This window comes from Hemicordylus capensis, chromosome 1, assembly GCF_027244095.1.
Source record: "Hemicordylus capensis ecotype Gifberg chromosome 1, rHemCap1.1.pri, whole genome shotgun sequence".
Taxonomy (NCBI): Eukaryota; Metazoa; Chordata; class Lepidosauria; order Squamata; family Cordylidae; genus Hemicordylus; species Hemicordylus capensis.
Genome location: NC_069657.1, coordinates 389,462,980 through 389,478,909, shown reverse-complemented (window position 1 = coordinate 389,478,909; position 15,930 = coordinate 389,462,980). Strand labels below are relative to the sequence as shown.

At 45.3% G+C, this 15,930-nt stretch overlaps 1 protein-coding gene across 3 annotated transcripts in view; it reads left to right on the top strand.

Moving 5' to 3' along the window:
* The window catches only part of QPCT (glutaminyl-peptide cyclotransferase), a 65,084-nt gene that overhangs the window by 37,188 nt on the left and 11,966 nt on the right, over positions 1-15,930 (top strand). Inside the window, exons 1-2 of one of the 3 annotated variants that reach the window (XM_053302803.1) lie at positions 468-1,209; positions 11,948-12,094. In XM_053302803.1, coding sequence (XP_053158778.1) covers positions 1,069-1,209; positions 11,948-12,094 — 288 coding nt within the window. In that variant the 5' untranslated portion in view covers positions 468-1,068. Of the gene's footprint in view, positions 1-467; positions 1,236-11,947; positions 12,095-15,930 lie in introns of those variants that run through there. The other 2 variants (XM_053302813.1, XM_053302795.1) reach the window with 2 other exon arrangements.

Genomic DNA, 15,930 nt, shown 5'->3' with positions numbered 1-15,930 from the left:
TTTAAGCCTCAGATGTGCCCTATGTGTATTTATGAGCCCCTGGTGGCGCAGTGGTAAAACTGCCGCCCTGTAACCAGAAGGTTATAATATAAGTTCGATCCTGACCAGGGGCTCAAGGTTGACTCAGCCTTCCATCCTTCCGGGGTTGGTAAAATGAGTACCCAGAATGTTGGGGGCAATATGCTAAATCATTGTAAACCGCTTAGAGAGCTCCGGCTATAGAGCGGTATATAAATGTAAGTGCTAAGGCTTGTGCATAACAAGCTTAATATAACCAGAATTTTGAGGGAAGTTTTGATGTTTTTAAAAGACAAGAAAAAAGAAAAGAACTCAAAAGTTAAGCTTTTGGGGAGAATTGAAACATGGCCTTTAAAAAAAATATCTGTAACTTTTTACTAGCTGCTGGAGTCTCATCACACTGACTGGAACAGCACCTTATCAACAAAAACAAATAGCATGCTTTGATTCTCTGTTCCACAGAAATGATAATCTAGAAGAAGTCATAAAGCACAACGCCTGCTAGTGAAAAACACAAGCCTCTGTCTAGCAGCCCTGCAGCCCTGTATCACTGGGGGAAGACAAGAGGAAACGAGGGAGGGGCGAGACCATCCTGCTGCAGCCGCTGCCCAAGGCTGAGCGATTAGTCATGTGCAGTCCTCCTGATGATGCTGACGTGGTGCCAGGGACAAAATTCACTTCCCGGAGGAAATACTAGGGGCAGCTGGATGTGTAAATAAACATCTCTCTCCACTGAATGGGCCTCTTCAAAAACAGGAGGCAAGAAGACTGACAGGAAACACACCCAGAAGCACAATCAGCCCAATTAAAGCAGATGCAAAGGTAGAGGATGGCGAATGAAGCACACGCAGACACACTCAGACAATCACACGCCTGCTCTTCCAGCTGCTCCTCCGTGGGCAGGCTGGCTCCACCACTCCTCCAGCACTGCCCCTTTCCCTCCTCCTCCCCACCACAGAAGAGCTGCTTGAAGCTGCCTCTCTCACATCAGTGAGGGAGTTGGCAGCCAGTAATTGCCAGCTAAAAAGAAGCGAGAGCTGCTGGAGAGGCATGGCTGGGGGAGGCAGAGGGATCAGCAGCAAGGCTTCGGCATCCTGGTGTCTGGCCTGGGCACTCATCCTGGCTCTAGCCCCCTTGCTGCCTCAGCAAGTGAGTGGCAGAAAAGGCAGAGTGGACTGGACTCAGGAGAAGGTGGGACTGCGGTCTCTCTCAGACTGGTTTGTCTTTTCCTCGCTCTTTCTGGGTACAATCTGTGAAAGGAGAGGGAGGGGAGGGAGGGAGGGAATGATCCAGATGGGTGGGGGAAGTGGCCAGGGGCCCATCGGTCAGAGATCTGAAGAAAGGAGGCATTTCAAAGAGCCTCTCGTGATCATTTCTTATTTTTTTAGCAAGGCGCTAGTATCAATGCAAGATGAATATTATTTATTATGCTAATACAATACATGCTGAATCCTGTGATCTTCTGATGTGTGTTTTATATTGCTATTTGTTTTATGCTTATGCTTTCATTGTATGGTTTTCTGCATATGGATTGCCCAGAAGGGTATCTTTAAAACAGGTGACCTAGTGGGGTGATGTATGGCTAGATTGTCCCTACCTAGCCAAAGCACAAACTAGAACACTCAGACTTCAGTGAAAGAAAATGTATGCTAAACATAAGCTAATAATGAAGCAGAACAGGGGCCTATATTATTAGTGATAGTGGTAGATGTTGTCATCTGTAGGTGCATGATACAGCCACCTTCCTGAAGTGAAGCAGGCCTGGGTCTGGTTGGTGCCTTGATGGGAGACTGCCTTGGAAATTCCGTGCATGCAGCCTTGAGTTCAATGCAAGAAAAGCAGAATAAAATGTAATAAGCAAACACAACTCAACATGTGCATTGTGCAAAGCAATTGCAACACCCTAATCTTGCATAGGTTTACTCAAGAGTAAATTCAGTGGGACTCCCTCCCAGGTCAGTGTACATAAATATTGCACTGTTAGTCAATAAACTGTTTGAGAGGAAGTTTGGGAGGAAACAGTAACGGGGCAATACAGAGTTCATAGACAGAGCATGCAGTGTATTGATGCTCAACATAACATAAGTATAATCCCATTTGATTCTGTCTGCCCATTGAGATCATCAGAAGAAGGTCTGCTCCATGCCCCACCTCCACCTGAGGATAAATTGGTACCTATGTGGAACAGGCCTTCTCAGGGATGGTCCCTTAGCTCTGGCACACCCTTTTTGCAGGAGGCCCATTTGGCCACTCGGCCTTCAGAAGGCCTGTGAAAACAGTTCTCTTTAGATGGCTTTGAATGTTAACCCCTGCTAACTTGGCAATGAGGCACCTTTTAACGTGGTGATTCTCTTTATTTAGCAGGGGGAGAGTAACTGGCCCTATCCACCCCCAGCACAGTACCTCCAGTGACTATTGCTGGTGTCTATCTTATGTTTCTTTTTAGATTGTGAGCCCTTTGGGGACAGGGTTCCATCTAATTTGTTTGTTATTTCTCTGTGTAAACCTCCCTGAGCCATTTTTGGAAAGGCGGTATAGAAATCGAATAAACAACAAACAACAATGTTGATTGATTATATACTGCTCATTTTTATCATTGATATTATGATTAGTTTGCTTTTTCATATTTTGATAGTTTTATTTGTTTTAGTTTTATGATTTTTATGAAATGTAAGTCACTTTGGGGATTACTATGTAATGGTCATGTCTACAGTATTGAGTCTGACTCTGAAGGCGGGGTGGGGCGGGGGCACGGACATTCAGGACAGAAGAACCAATCCCAGCCTCAGCCCGAAACCCTGACACCAGGCTGAAGTCTGAGCCTCCAGTAGGGAGATCCCAGAACTGGAGATTCTGGAAGCAGAGACCCTGTTGCCCAAGCCCAAGGCCCCAGTGAGCCAGTCTCTTCCTCACCTTCACACCTGAACAACGGTACTGAAAACAGGTCAGAAGGAATTTCCTGAAATGAAGAAGTGCTAGACTCCAGGCCAGGGGTAGGCAACCTTGGATCTCTAGCTTTTGATGAACTACAACTCCCACCATCTCATATAACAGCACCAATCATAGCAGGGGAAAATTAAACAATATTCAAAGCCATCTGAACAGGACTGTTTCCACAGGCCTTCTAAAGGCTGAAAGTGAAGAGGCCAAATGATGGGAGTTGTAGTTCAACAATAGCTAGCAAGTCAAGGTTGCCTATCCCTGCTCCATGCCAGAGAACTGCCCCTTTAAATATCTTTGGTCCCTAGACAGAGAGGCAGAGCCTGGGAAAAGTAGTCTGAGCCTACTGGTAAGGTTTTAAATTAAGACCTCATTCCACCACTGGCGCTTGCTCGAGCACATTGTTCACAAACACGGAGCTATCCAGGGTACTGCAACCTCAACTGCCCTGCCCTGCCCTGCCAGCCCATGATTTGGGGACAGGACAGTGACCAAACAGCAGCATATAAATGCAATATAATATAAATTAAAAGAGCACACTAGCCAATAACAACATTACACATTTCAATCAATAAAGTAATCAATAAGACAGCGGCAGCTTGGAATAAAACATAAAAATAAAGCAATAATAATCAGCGTAATAAAACAGGAATAATCAGCAGAACACAAATCAAGAACCAAAGATAATCAGCAAGGTTGAATATTCTCCAAAACAAGAGGATCTTGACCTGGTGCCTAAAAACAAGTTAGAAGAAGGCCAAGTGAGCCTCTCTTAGCAGCAGATTCCAAGGCCTACTTGCCACTACCCAAAAGACCCTGTTTCATGCACCCATGGCTATACTGAGATGGTGGAAAGGATCTCGCCCAACATGGCCAGCCTGCTAATCAGATGTGGTGAGACAGTCGCGTCAGACAGCAGATTGGCGAAGGCAGCAGGGGTGCACCTCACGCCCACCATCCACTGCCACCACTACTTTACTGCACCTCCCCTCACACCAGTGCCCTTCCCGTGCCTAAAATCAGTGCTTCTGCTGCTGCTGCTGCTGCTGCTCTGTTGCCACTCTCTCCACCATCTTTTTCTGCTCCCTGTTTTTTCAAGAGGCCAAAATTGGTAAACAGAATGGAAAGGTAGTATGGTGGGCTATCTAACCCATTATTCTGCTCTCCACACTTCTCTCTGCTCTGTTCCTCAGTGGTGGTAGGAGGAGAAGGAAATAGATGGGGAGGAAAGCACGCCCCCCTCCAACAGCAGGAAGGTGGAAGAGTGGAATGCAATGTACTCTGCTCACCACATCACCATAGAAATGGGAGTGGGGTGTCCAGCACTTTGCCATGCCACCTCAGGCATGGTTGGGGCTTAGGCCAAGCTTGGGCTTAGGCCCAAGGATCATACTATGTAGGTAGATTTATATGAGACGAAATGACCCTTAAGGTTACTTGGTCCTGAATCTCATACACAAAGTATATAGTGCAAGAATCATCCATGAAAAATTAGTATAGGTATACATTGCTCAGCTAGAGATTTACAAAATTCATTCTATTTAGGCAGATGTCATTCATTATTTCAGTTAGGATGTGTGTGGAGAGAGTAAGAGGGTTCCCAGGGCAGGGCCAATGTGTCTCTGTGAATGACAGAGATTGGCAGATTCAACAACCTGCACATATACTACATTTTTCAGCTTCTACACTCTTTTGTTCGTGTGGTATGAGTGTTGCAGAGAAACTGCTTATATCCTGCTTATCCTTCCCCTGCTAACTGGGCAAAGAGGCACCTTTTACCGTGGTGATTCTCTTTATTTAGCAGGGGGAGAGTAACTGGCCCTATCCACCCCCAGCACAATACTTCCAGTGACTGTTGCTGGAGTGTGTCTTAAGTTTATTTTTAGAATGTGAGCCCTTTTGGGACAGGGAGCCATCTTATTTCTTTGTTATTTCTCTTTGTAAACCGCCCTGAGCCATTTTTGGAAGGGCGGTATAGAAATCGAATCATCATCATCATCATCATCATTATTATTATTATTATTATTATTATGCAATTCTACAGGAAGCAACTTTAATTGAGAAACAAGAGTTTGATATTTATTACTAACTGAAACATAGGCTAAAAAAAACAATAAACAGACTAACAATCTTTTATGCAGAGAGAGGGAGAACCTCTCAGGTTCCATTCAAGAAAGCAAGTAAGAAGCTGACAAACAAACCATGACTCTCCACCCCCAAGCCTACTGGAGCCAAAAGCATACAGACATGTCTAGCACAAGAACTGATACAGTGCTATGGCAAAATCCCAACACTGAGGCCTGTTAGGATACTTACTGATATCTTAAGAAATGCTTCAAGACTTTGACGCTATTTGCACGACCAGCCGAAACCAGGCTAAGAGAGCCCAGCCCGGTTTCGGCTGGTCGTGTGCTGTGACAAGAGCTTTGCGGCTCCTGAGCCAACCCTCTTAAATCCCCCCCGCCTGTTAAATGAGGTTAGCAGAGCGCACACTCCACTAACCCTGTTTTCCTGGTCGTGTGTCAGCATGGCATGGCTCTGCACCACAGTGACTCACGAGTAGATCCCCAACAGTGGAGGCTACAACAAGCCTCCCCAGAATGCCCCACACACTTGCGCTGGGCATTCTGATACTTCTGGGGGCTGGGAGGCCCCCGATCCCCACCACCCAAGCCGACTCCATGACGGAGCCGGCCCGGTAATCGTGTTGGCAGCTGATCTGGCAGCCCAGGGCAAGCTGCCTGCTCATGTGCAAGAAGAGCGGGTCTAGCCCACTCTCCCCGCAAAGCCTCTTATGGCACTTCACACTGCTCGTGTGAAATGCCTCTTTCTTTAAAGTACACACTCAGTGAATGTTCAGAAAAATCTGACTTTACCAGATGTCTGCTCACAAATGTCCTCAAAGTGATCCTGCACTGTGATCCTACACTAAGTGATCCTCACAAATGTCCTCAGTGACCCTACACTGATGTCATATAAAAACATTTGGCACAACTCCAGCTATTTGTGCCTTTTGTTTATGTATGTATTTTGCTTCTCTCCCAAAGCCTCTGAACAGCTACCCAGTAACGAAAAATAAAATAAAATGAATACCTCAGACAGCCTGTGAGAAATCTAAAAGTTGCAAATACATGTGGATTTTTCAAGAGACACAAAACAGCGAGGGCTGTAGTGGTGTGTGGGGGCAAGTGACTACATTTTTGCCCACACACCACTACACACCATCCATAATCCATGGTGACCCTGGAGAAGGAGCTGAAGGGCTTGGGAACAGCCAAGCGCGGTCAGAACAAGAACAAAGGGTTCTTGCAGACACAGGGTGACTTTAACTACTGATAAGCAGGCAAAGGAATACTGAAAAAAGATATGGATGACATGAGTCAAAGCCAAGCAGAAAGAATATTAAAATTAAACTTGGCCGTACATTTTTCACAGTTCGCTATCCATGCTTTCTAAACAATCATTTGTAACATTTGCCCATAGCTTTTTATGGAACATCAGAGAATTATAAATGTTAGCTTTGTTTTTCCCTTCCAGATCAGTTGAGAAACCCACTAAAGGCCAAACCACATGTGATGCAGACTTGATTGACTCTCTCTTCCCCCATCTGTTCTGTTTTAACTAGGCAGAGCCATGGGAGGATTCACTGGAGAGCAGAGGGTCCACAGCTGGGGAGAAGGGGCTTATTCCTTTCCCCACCAGCCATTTCTCCACTCAGAATTTGTAGATACACCCCAAGCTGCTTTTCCACCTGCAGGGGAAAAGATACAGATCTTTTCATCTGCTGCTACTAGGAAAGCAGCTTTGAAGCAGGGAGGATTCCGAGCAGACAAATGATCAGCAGAGAAAGGGGTTAAGTACCTCCTCACTTGACCCTCGACTCACCAATGAAGCAGCTCCTTTTTGTTTTGTTTTTAAAAACACTATCAGAAGAAAGAGTCATGCAACTGAGTGACATGTGCAGTTTGCTTTTATGTAGAGGTGCTCTTACTCCTGGACTTTGGGGCAGAAGTCCAGGGCCTCCACACCCTCTTGGGGCCCCCCAGATCATCATTAGTCTGTCCCGGGTGGTGTCGTCACCGCGCTGGGCAGCCACATATGACTGTGACCTGTGCTAGGCGGCCGAGCATGACTTCTGCTTTAGAGACAGATCGGGGACTGGGGAAAGAAATATGTGGGATGGGAATAAGTTGCGTGTTGAAATGTTTCTGCTGATGTGCATTTGCATAAATATACCTGTTTTATATGCTTACATTCTCCTGAGTTCAGTTGCTCTTTGTTCCCTCAAGAACCCACATGTTAAAAATACTGCGTGTGTCATGGTGTGTGTGTGTGTGTGTGTGTTTGTAGGGCAGGGCTGCTCAACTTCAGCCCTCCTGCAGATGTCGGCCTACAAATCCCATAATCCCTGGCTATTAGCCACTGTGGCTGGGGATTGTGGGAGTTGTAGTCCAAAAACCTCTGGGGGGGGGCTAAGTGGAGCAGGCCTGGTGTAGGGGGATGATGCTTAACTTGCAGCGGGGATGGGGATGGGCTCCAAAGGCCTTTAGGTCCAGGCTCCAAGATTACCTAGGTACATCTCTGCTGTTATGCATCAGCTTTATTGCTTTAATCTGCCATCATCCATGATCATTCTGTTCTAAACTATATTGTACTTCCAAAAAAGATGTTTACTTCAGCAGCAGCATAATGATATTATTACTATATGTCTTCATATAACGGCAAAAACTGGCAGCAGTGAATGCTTGTTCTGTTGATCATGTGGTCTGTTGCCCGCTGTGTGATATGGATTTCCAAACCAAAAATATTCATTTTTTAATTCTGTGTTAACTACAAGCACTCATATCTCAGTTTGGGTTCAGGGAGCCCTTCTGGCAGCTTGCCAGTATTGTCGCCAGTAAGAAAAGTCTGCAAGACAAAGAATGCTTTCCATGATTCATTACCAAGAAAGCTATAATTTAAGCATCGTTCTAAACCTAAGCACACTAAAATCAGGAAACCAGGGAAAACGAACCCCACAATGTAAGCTTTTAGTCATCTTTCTGGCTGCCTTCAGTAAGCTATTTGCAAACCTATCTGCCCGTAATGTAATGTAATGGGATGTAATAAATAAATAATATGTAATGTAATAAACAAATAATATATAAAAAGGCACTCAGAACTCACTCACTTATTCATTCCAAGGGTTGTTAAAATTGTAAGTGCACTTCCTTAAGAGCTAGATTCTTAAATTTGGCACACACATAGTCCAAATGGAATCAATCCCTATTAAAACCTGAAAATGAGACATGGTATATCTCTTCCTCTAAACAGGGCACTCAGAGTGTGCTCCCCAAAGGCTAGTGTACTTCCACACCAGCTAGAAAGCTGGAAATTGGTACACAGCAAGCTCAAGGCACCCTAATTCCAAAAAAGGTGTCCCACACAGTCAAATAAATAAATAAATAAATAAATAAATAAAGATAAATAGATAAATAAATAAACTCTTTCTACACATACTTCTTTGCACATGTCAGCAGACACACAGGCATGTCAGTGTACACAGCCACATACACACCACAGCCATTTCCCATACCACCCTTCCTGACTTCTCCACATTTTACCAAACATAAAAAATAAAAATCAATTTCCATACTCCAAGCAGTGGGCATTACCTAAAGCTAGAAGCTCATCTGGCTCTTGGCAGCTTCAGGGGACTGAGGGAATCACCACAGATGTTTCCGCTTTTGGAAGCCAGCCCATGGCTGCTAGTTGTTCATGCTGTCAGGGTAGAGTGCAATAATATGGAATCAGTGCTGGATTGACCCTTCAGTAACTCCTAGGCCTGGCACATCCCAGTGCCCTGCTGCCCTGTCATGTTGAGTCCACCAATCATAACATCACCCTACCTTTCAGTTTGAACTGACCAAAAAACAACTCTCTGGTCCGCCCCCACGTGCATAATGCCCCTAGGCCTGGGCCTATGAGGCCTACTGGGAAATCCATTTCCCCACTGAATGAATGCTGATGCAAATGGTAGCTGGGAGAAGTTGATGAACCAATAAAAACTGACATGTTGTGCATGCTGAGAATGTAGAATTAACTCAGACCAGAGTAGATAAAGGCTGCATTTGCACGTAACATGAAACTGAAGGTTGCCAAACCCACAGTTAATTTTGGTAACCATGAATTGCATTGCAGATGTTCATCCAACCGCAGCCTGGCAACCTCCAGTTTGAGGCTAGGGGAGCCACTCCCTCTTCTTGGTCCACCAAGTTTGCATCCTAGCAAGCTCCATTGTGCTTGTGTCACCAGACTGTGGGCAAGGCATCACAACATCTGTAGGGTGACAGCCATTGGCCACGATCTTCAGGGGGATATGCCGAGCATGATCATGCTTTTTCTGAATGGATGGAATTCATTAAATGGTATTTAAGTCCTTCTCCTGACAGCAATTGCACCGCCACCCTTGTAAGAGCCCTGCACGAAAACAGTTTTGCACAAGCCCAATTGCTGGCAACAGGGGAATGCAGGGGGGCACTTTTTTTCTGTTACTCTAGAAAGGGATCATGAGGGTTTCCTAGGAAGGAATATGTATACGAGGGAGGGCAAAGGATCCTGGGATCTGATCCATTGTGACCAAAGATGCTCTTGAGATGGCTGACCCCGGCAAAGCAGTCCAGGGACACCAAATCACACTCCTGCCCCCTTGTCAGCTTGCCACCCAGGGATTAGCCCTCTCATGAGAGGGCCAGTCCATTGGCGAGGACCAGAGGTTCTGTGAGCTTCAGTCCTCTGTCGGGCTGCGTTAGGCCATCCAAATTAAGGGTCCCCCACTGGTGTGGGGCCCCCATTCTATCTGGTAGATAATACAACTTGTACAGCACGACCCTTTTCTCTCCAGGCAACTCTTTCATACTCCCAAGGAGTAGTGGCTGCTCCATGTGTCCAGGCGGTACCAGGTGGGCAGACTAGGGAAACACCAGAACCAGGGATAGATCTTTACTCTCATTCAAATTTCCTGGGTTTGGACCGGCATTGCAGATTGGTAGCCACAAAGAATTATGGGAGAGGAAAACCCTGATTATCATTGATCCCAGGAAAGTAGGGTGGTTGTACTGGGCAAAAGCAAACATGGATATGTGCCAATGTCAGAGAGACTACTTGGCAGAGGGACTGCTTGGACTGCTTCACTGTGGCAGTTGCCAAGACAGGGAAAGGTGTTGCTGGGGTACCTGTCCCCACAGCTTCCTTGTGTTGAGCAATTAGGCTGGGTGATAACTGCTATCCAGCCCTCATGTGTGTCTCCATGGATTGGCACTCTCATGAGAGAATGTTCCTTGGGGGAATGGGCATAGTCACACATTATTAATGATTCTGCCCAATCCATGTGTCCCCCCTGGACAGTTCTTCTCATGAATAATGCCATAGAGTGTGTGCTTGTACCCAAGGGAAAGGAGCTGGGCCCCCCTTCCCCATCTTTATTGTAAAAAAACATAGAGCAGAGACAGACAAGAGTTCCTTGGTGGGGCTCTTTTAAAGCCGATACCAGGTATCACTGCCCTACCATGCGTTGTCTTTGCAGCGATCTAATTGGGTTGCTCGGTTTATGGTGCCACTAGGATTGCATGTGCTTGTGAACATACTTCTTGACTGATTATTTTGTGTGTGTGTGAACAAATTACTTTGTGTCCATCTTGCCATCCCCTCCCCTTTTTATTCTGAGTGCCAGAAGGGATAACAAGTGAGTGCCAGTGGGAAACAGGCATCTCCCAATGTGACTTCTCCTTTTGAGAGGCTTAGAAGCTTGGGATGGGATGGGATATGGTGGCATCCATGCTGCCAGGCAGCAAGAGATGGGGACAGAGACGGGGAGTGGGGCAAGTGCTCGGAGAGGCAGAAGGCGAGAAGTGCAGCAGCCATGGAGCAGGGGCATTCCTGGGTGGGTCTGGGCCGCCCTCTCTATGATTTTGGCTCCAGAAACAGCACAAAGCTATGGTTAGGGCAGCGTCTGCGTTCAAATGTAATGCTGCCACCTTCAAACCTCAGGTTGGAGCAGCAAAATTCACTACAAAATGAAAGTTCAAATTGGAGTTTGGCGAGGGAAACTGCAGGTTGTTTTTGCCATGAAACCATGGTTTCACGCATTCGGACATTCACGATTTCCAACCTCTGCCCCATTCAACTCCGGTTTGCCATCGGATGTGAATGAGGCCAAACGAGGAGGTTTTCTATTTTATATAGGTAGGCATATTTTCTCTTGCAGTAACTCTTAACTTCTGTCAAATCTCTTCCTGTGCAATGGATGCTATACATTTAATAGGTCTCCTTTGCACAGAACTGCAGGCTAAGGGCTTTCTTCATACCCACACACAGATGTGTAGAAGCTGCTTTCCTGTGGTCTAATCCTATATAGCTGTAATATGTGTATGAATGCTAAGCAGGGTCCATCCTGGTTGCATATGAAAGGGAGACTAGAAGTACAAGCACTGTAAGATATTCCCCTCAGGGGATGGAGCTTCTCTAGGAAGAGCAGAAGGTTTCAAGTTCCCTCTCTGGCTTCTCCAAGATAGGGCTGAGAGAGATTCCTGCCTGCATCTTTGGAGAAGCCACTGCCAGTTTGTAGACAATACTGAGCTAGATGGACCTATGGTCTGACTCAGTATATGGCAGCTTACTATGTTTCTATGTGGTTGGAGCAATTCATGTAGGTCTATCCCATTCGATTATTATTGAGGGATCCAGTTGGCTCCGTTCATACGATTCTGCTATTCAGACATGTGGGATTACACCAAGAGAAGGTTCCACACGGCCATGGTGAGTGCACAGACCACATTTGGGTTGATTGTATGTAGCATTGCAACAACATGTGCTTCTCGTGTTTTATCCATGTTTTCATGGGCAGATTCTTTTGCTGGAAAAGGACATCCCAAAATGCAATATGTGATATGTACACACTATTTCTTAGAGTAACTTATTATCACAACCATGTCTCTGATTCCTTCTGCAGTATTCCCACCGTCCAACTATTTTAAATGCAACTCTCCTTCAAGAGGTTGCTGCAAGCACAGATGTCAATCGAATGTGGCAAAACGATTTGCACCCAATACTAATTGAGAGATACCCAGGATCACCAGGGAGTTATGCTGTGCGTCAGGTGAGACCAAAGAGTCTGAAAGCTCCGCTCACCCTGTTATCAAGTAACCCTTCCTGTTCTCTCCCTTTCCTGGTCCCTTCTTTCTGTCTGTCTCCCAGTTCTAGGAACAGTCGACTTTTAAGGGTGTGTGGATCTATCGGTTGCACAGGGCACCACACTTGCAGGGATGCTGTGCAGAGTTGCTGCTGGCCTGCACATCCCTAAAGCAATGCTGTGCAGCACAGCACAGCATCCAGTCTTCCGACCACTGAACTTTTAGTTATCAATTTATTATGTTTATAAACCACCTAACCTAGCTTGTAAGCCCTTTGGGGACAGGGAGCCATTTTATTTTATTTTATTTATGTATATCTATGTAAACCGCTTTGGGAACTTGTGTTGAAGAGTGGTATATAAATCTTTGTCATCATCTTGTCACCTAACAGCTAAATCTCAATGCGATGTACACTGCTTCAAAAGCAGGCACTGCTGTTAGAGGTTGTTGATTTTTACCCACAATAGGTAAAACAGCAGAGCACTAAGGAATGAGCACACACTTCAGTTACAGAGTAGGTAGCAGAGGATGGTTTGGATATTGCAGCTGTTTCGAGAAAACACACGGAGATCCTTGTATGACTAAACACTAAATATTTATTGATTAAATACACTTAGATAGGAAAGACCTATCTCTAATCTAAAGGACTACATAGTGGATAGGTAAGGAGAGAGATAGAGATGTTTCCATCTGCTCTCTAGGAGGAAAGGAAGGATTGTGACTCAGCACAGGAAGTGCTGCAGAGTCAGTTCAGGGGTCATAGAGTAGGGACAGATAGGGAGACCCTGACTCACTGTCTCTACTCCCAATGCCCCTAGTGGCCATTAGGACAGTTGGTGCAAAAGGTTGATGCACTGGAAGTTCATCTCCAACAACTGCAATCACCACAGTTCAGCACGGTGGCTCCCTTGCTCACTCTTTCTCTCCTCCCACTGAGCGGCAGGGCTATTTCCCTCCATCTCCTTCCCATATTGTGGCGATGCAGCTGTGGTAGGGGCAGGGGTGGGTAGCTATAGCTGAAGAGGCTCAGAACCCACATGTCAGAGATCTGGATTCTGAGTGTCTAAGCCAGCCAGCTATTCCTTCTCTCTCTGCCACCTCCACCGCCACATCACAGCAGCGTGGAAAGGAAACCAAGAGGTCCCACACTTCTACTCAGCGGGAACAGAGAAAGAGCAGGACTCTATACCTGTGCTCTATGTAGGCGATAACTGGCACAATAAAGCCGGGCAGGGGAGAGGTGAAGGGATGGTTGGGGGGTAGGATTTAGTTCTGGCCATGTGGGGACTGAGACTCACCCCAACTGCTCACCCCTGAGGTTTCAACGCTGAGGGCAGGGAGGAGATTCATTTACCAACTTTTGCCCCCTTTGAGGCTACTTCTCCTGGCTCACTCCCTGTGAAGGAGGTAGGTAAAGGTAAATTGTGCCGTCAAGACTCCTGGCAACCACAGAACTCTGTGGTTGTCTTTGGTAGAATACAGGAGGAGTTTACCATTGCCATCTCCCACGCAGTATGAGATGCTGCCTTTCAGCATCTTCCTGTATCACTGCTGCCCAATATAGGTGAAGTATTATCTTTCTTACACACACACACATGCAGAGGCAACACTTGTTTCCAGTATTTTAATTTTTTCCCAACAGGGCACTGGCTAGCTTAAAGCCAGCTGTGGGCATACAGGTTCATGCTGGTTCTCAATAAGTTACTCTGCAAGTTACACCAATACATGCTGTTTCAGCCTTCAACTAGAACCTCACTCTGTTTTCACTACAGTTACGGAGGAGATACGTTTTTTTAAAAAATGCGCTATTGAGATTTACACAGTGATTCAGGTCTGTCAGGACCGCAGGATGAAGTTGTATCATTGTCATTAACATCAATCATCACAGAAAATAGCCAATAGGGACACATAATATTTGCACATTGCAACTTCAAGCACATCTAAGTAGCTGTAACTGTATGTTACACTGCCCAGAGACATGAGTTTTGGTAATTTGGTAATAACAGATAATTTATTTATCTGTTAAAATAAAATAAATGTTTGTGCTAATACTAATACAAATCCCTTACTATCTCAATCTCTTCCTGCCCTCTCTTCCCTTCCTCTGCTGTCCTCACCCTCAAACAAGTTTAGACTGTAAGCTTCTTCGGGCAGGGATCTGCCTTCTTTTGCTCATGAAACTATAAAACATCATGTACAATAATGGCCTGTTTAAAACAAACAAACAAACAAACAAATCCATCAGCCAGATTCTGTATAGCAATCATAATGCTATCTGATGTGTGATGCTAGCTGTGGGAAGAGCTGTATTCCCAGCTACACAATATTATAGCACATCCAGTGTTGGGAAAATATGAAATATTTTTAATGGAAGCAGTGCACTGTCTCAAGGGAAAGTGCCTAGATTGCCCACATGTGGGTAACAACTGAACATTTATCACGCTAAAATCTGATAACTGGAGAAGCCCTAAAGCAACTGTGATCCATCTCAGTACAGCTAGGATGAGATGAGAGGTGAGCTGGATGATCTGCAGTTGATGAAGCGGGAAAAAGCAACCTGTTTCAAAGCAAGTGCCTATTGCACCTAGTTATCTTGTTTCCTAGGAGACTTACTGGCAGCCTAAGCTAAGAGGAAAACAGTGACATCTCGGGCACTGCAATCACTGGGCATGTTCAGGCAAGCATCTGTACTGCTGTGAGATAGGATCAAGATTTGAACAAAAGGATTCCTGTAAGGAATAGCAGACTCTTCCTTGTCCATTTCAGTTGGGCTTACCAAAAATGTATCTTGAATTTGAGGGCCCTCACTGCCAAACAGGTGATTGGTGCTGTCAGTTAAGGTGATAATCTGTGGGTGTGTTTCTGGAACCAATCCCTTTTGCAGCCCATTGAGGTATTTGGTTTCTGCTTCATATATTAATATTGATTTGCTATTTCTTTATTATACTAATCATTCGGCTGTTCCTCCAATAAGCCCTGGGAGGTATACAAGGAGGCCTCCTATCTCAGAACTTGGACTTGCTCAGTACCACTTCAGGCACCTTCTTTGGACCATGGACTTAGTGGGCAATCATTGAGGCTCCCTTCCTAGTGAATGCACAGAAGGCCACAGTCAGTGTTCCCTCTAAAGGCGTACACATGTGCATGCGCTCACATGTTTTCTGATGTTTGCTCCGTCAATTTTAGAGCCTGCTCAGGTTGAATTGGGAAGGCCCCATTCTGAATGCATGTGCGCGCACACTGCCTTGATAACTGCTGCCCAGAACAAAACTCATTCTGCACATAGATGAGAGAAGTTAGAGAGAACATTGGCCACAATGCCATTCCGATAGCTTTCTATTACTTTCCAGTGGTATTAAAATATATATGAGATGATATTTTAAATGTGATTTCACATATTATGTGGTTTCATTCTGAGATTTCATTCTGATAAGCCCCAGGTCCTGGTTTCTTATTCGTTCATTTAATTTCCATAGAAGAGACTGTTTGTAGCCTTCTGAATCTATTACTAGCCTTCCGTCGCATCACTTTTGATTTGTACTGCATGTTTCTTGTGGACAAGTACCAACATGATACATAGGGTCCTGAAGGCCCTGTTAGACTTTGATTCCAATAACATTAAATGTGCCACAGGGATTATTTCTAAAGTGGATGAGACATATTGCTAAGGAAATATTCAAAGCCATACATCAGCGGTGGGCAATTAAGTGTAATTAAGGGACAGCAGCTGAGGTACAGCATGTAGTTGCTGTCATAAGCATCCTCATTTACATTCAAAACTAGATTAGCAGTCTGCAAAGAG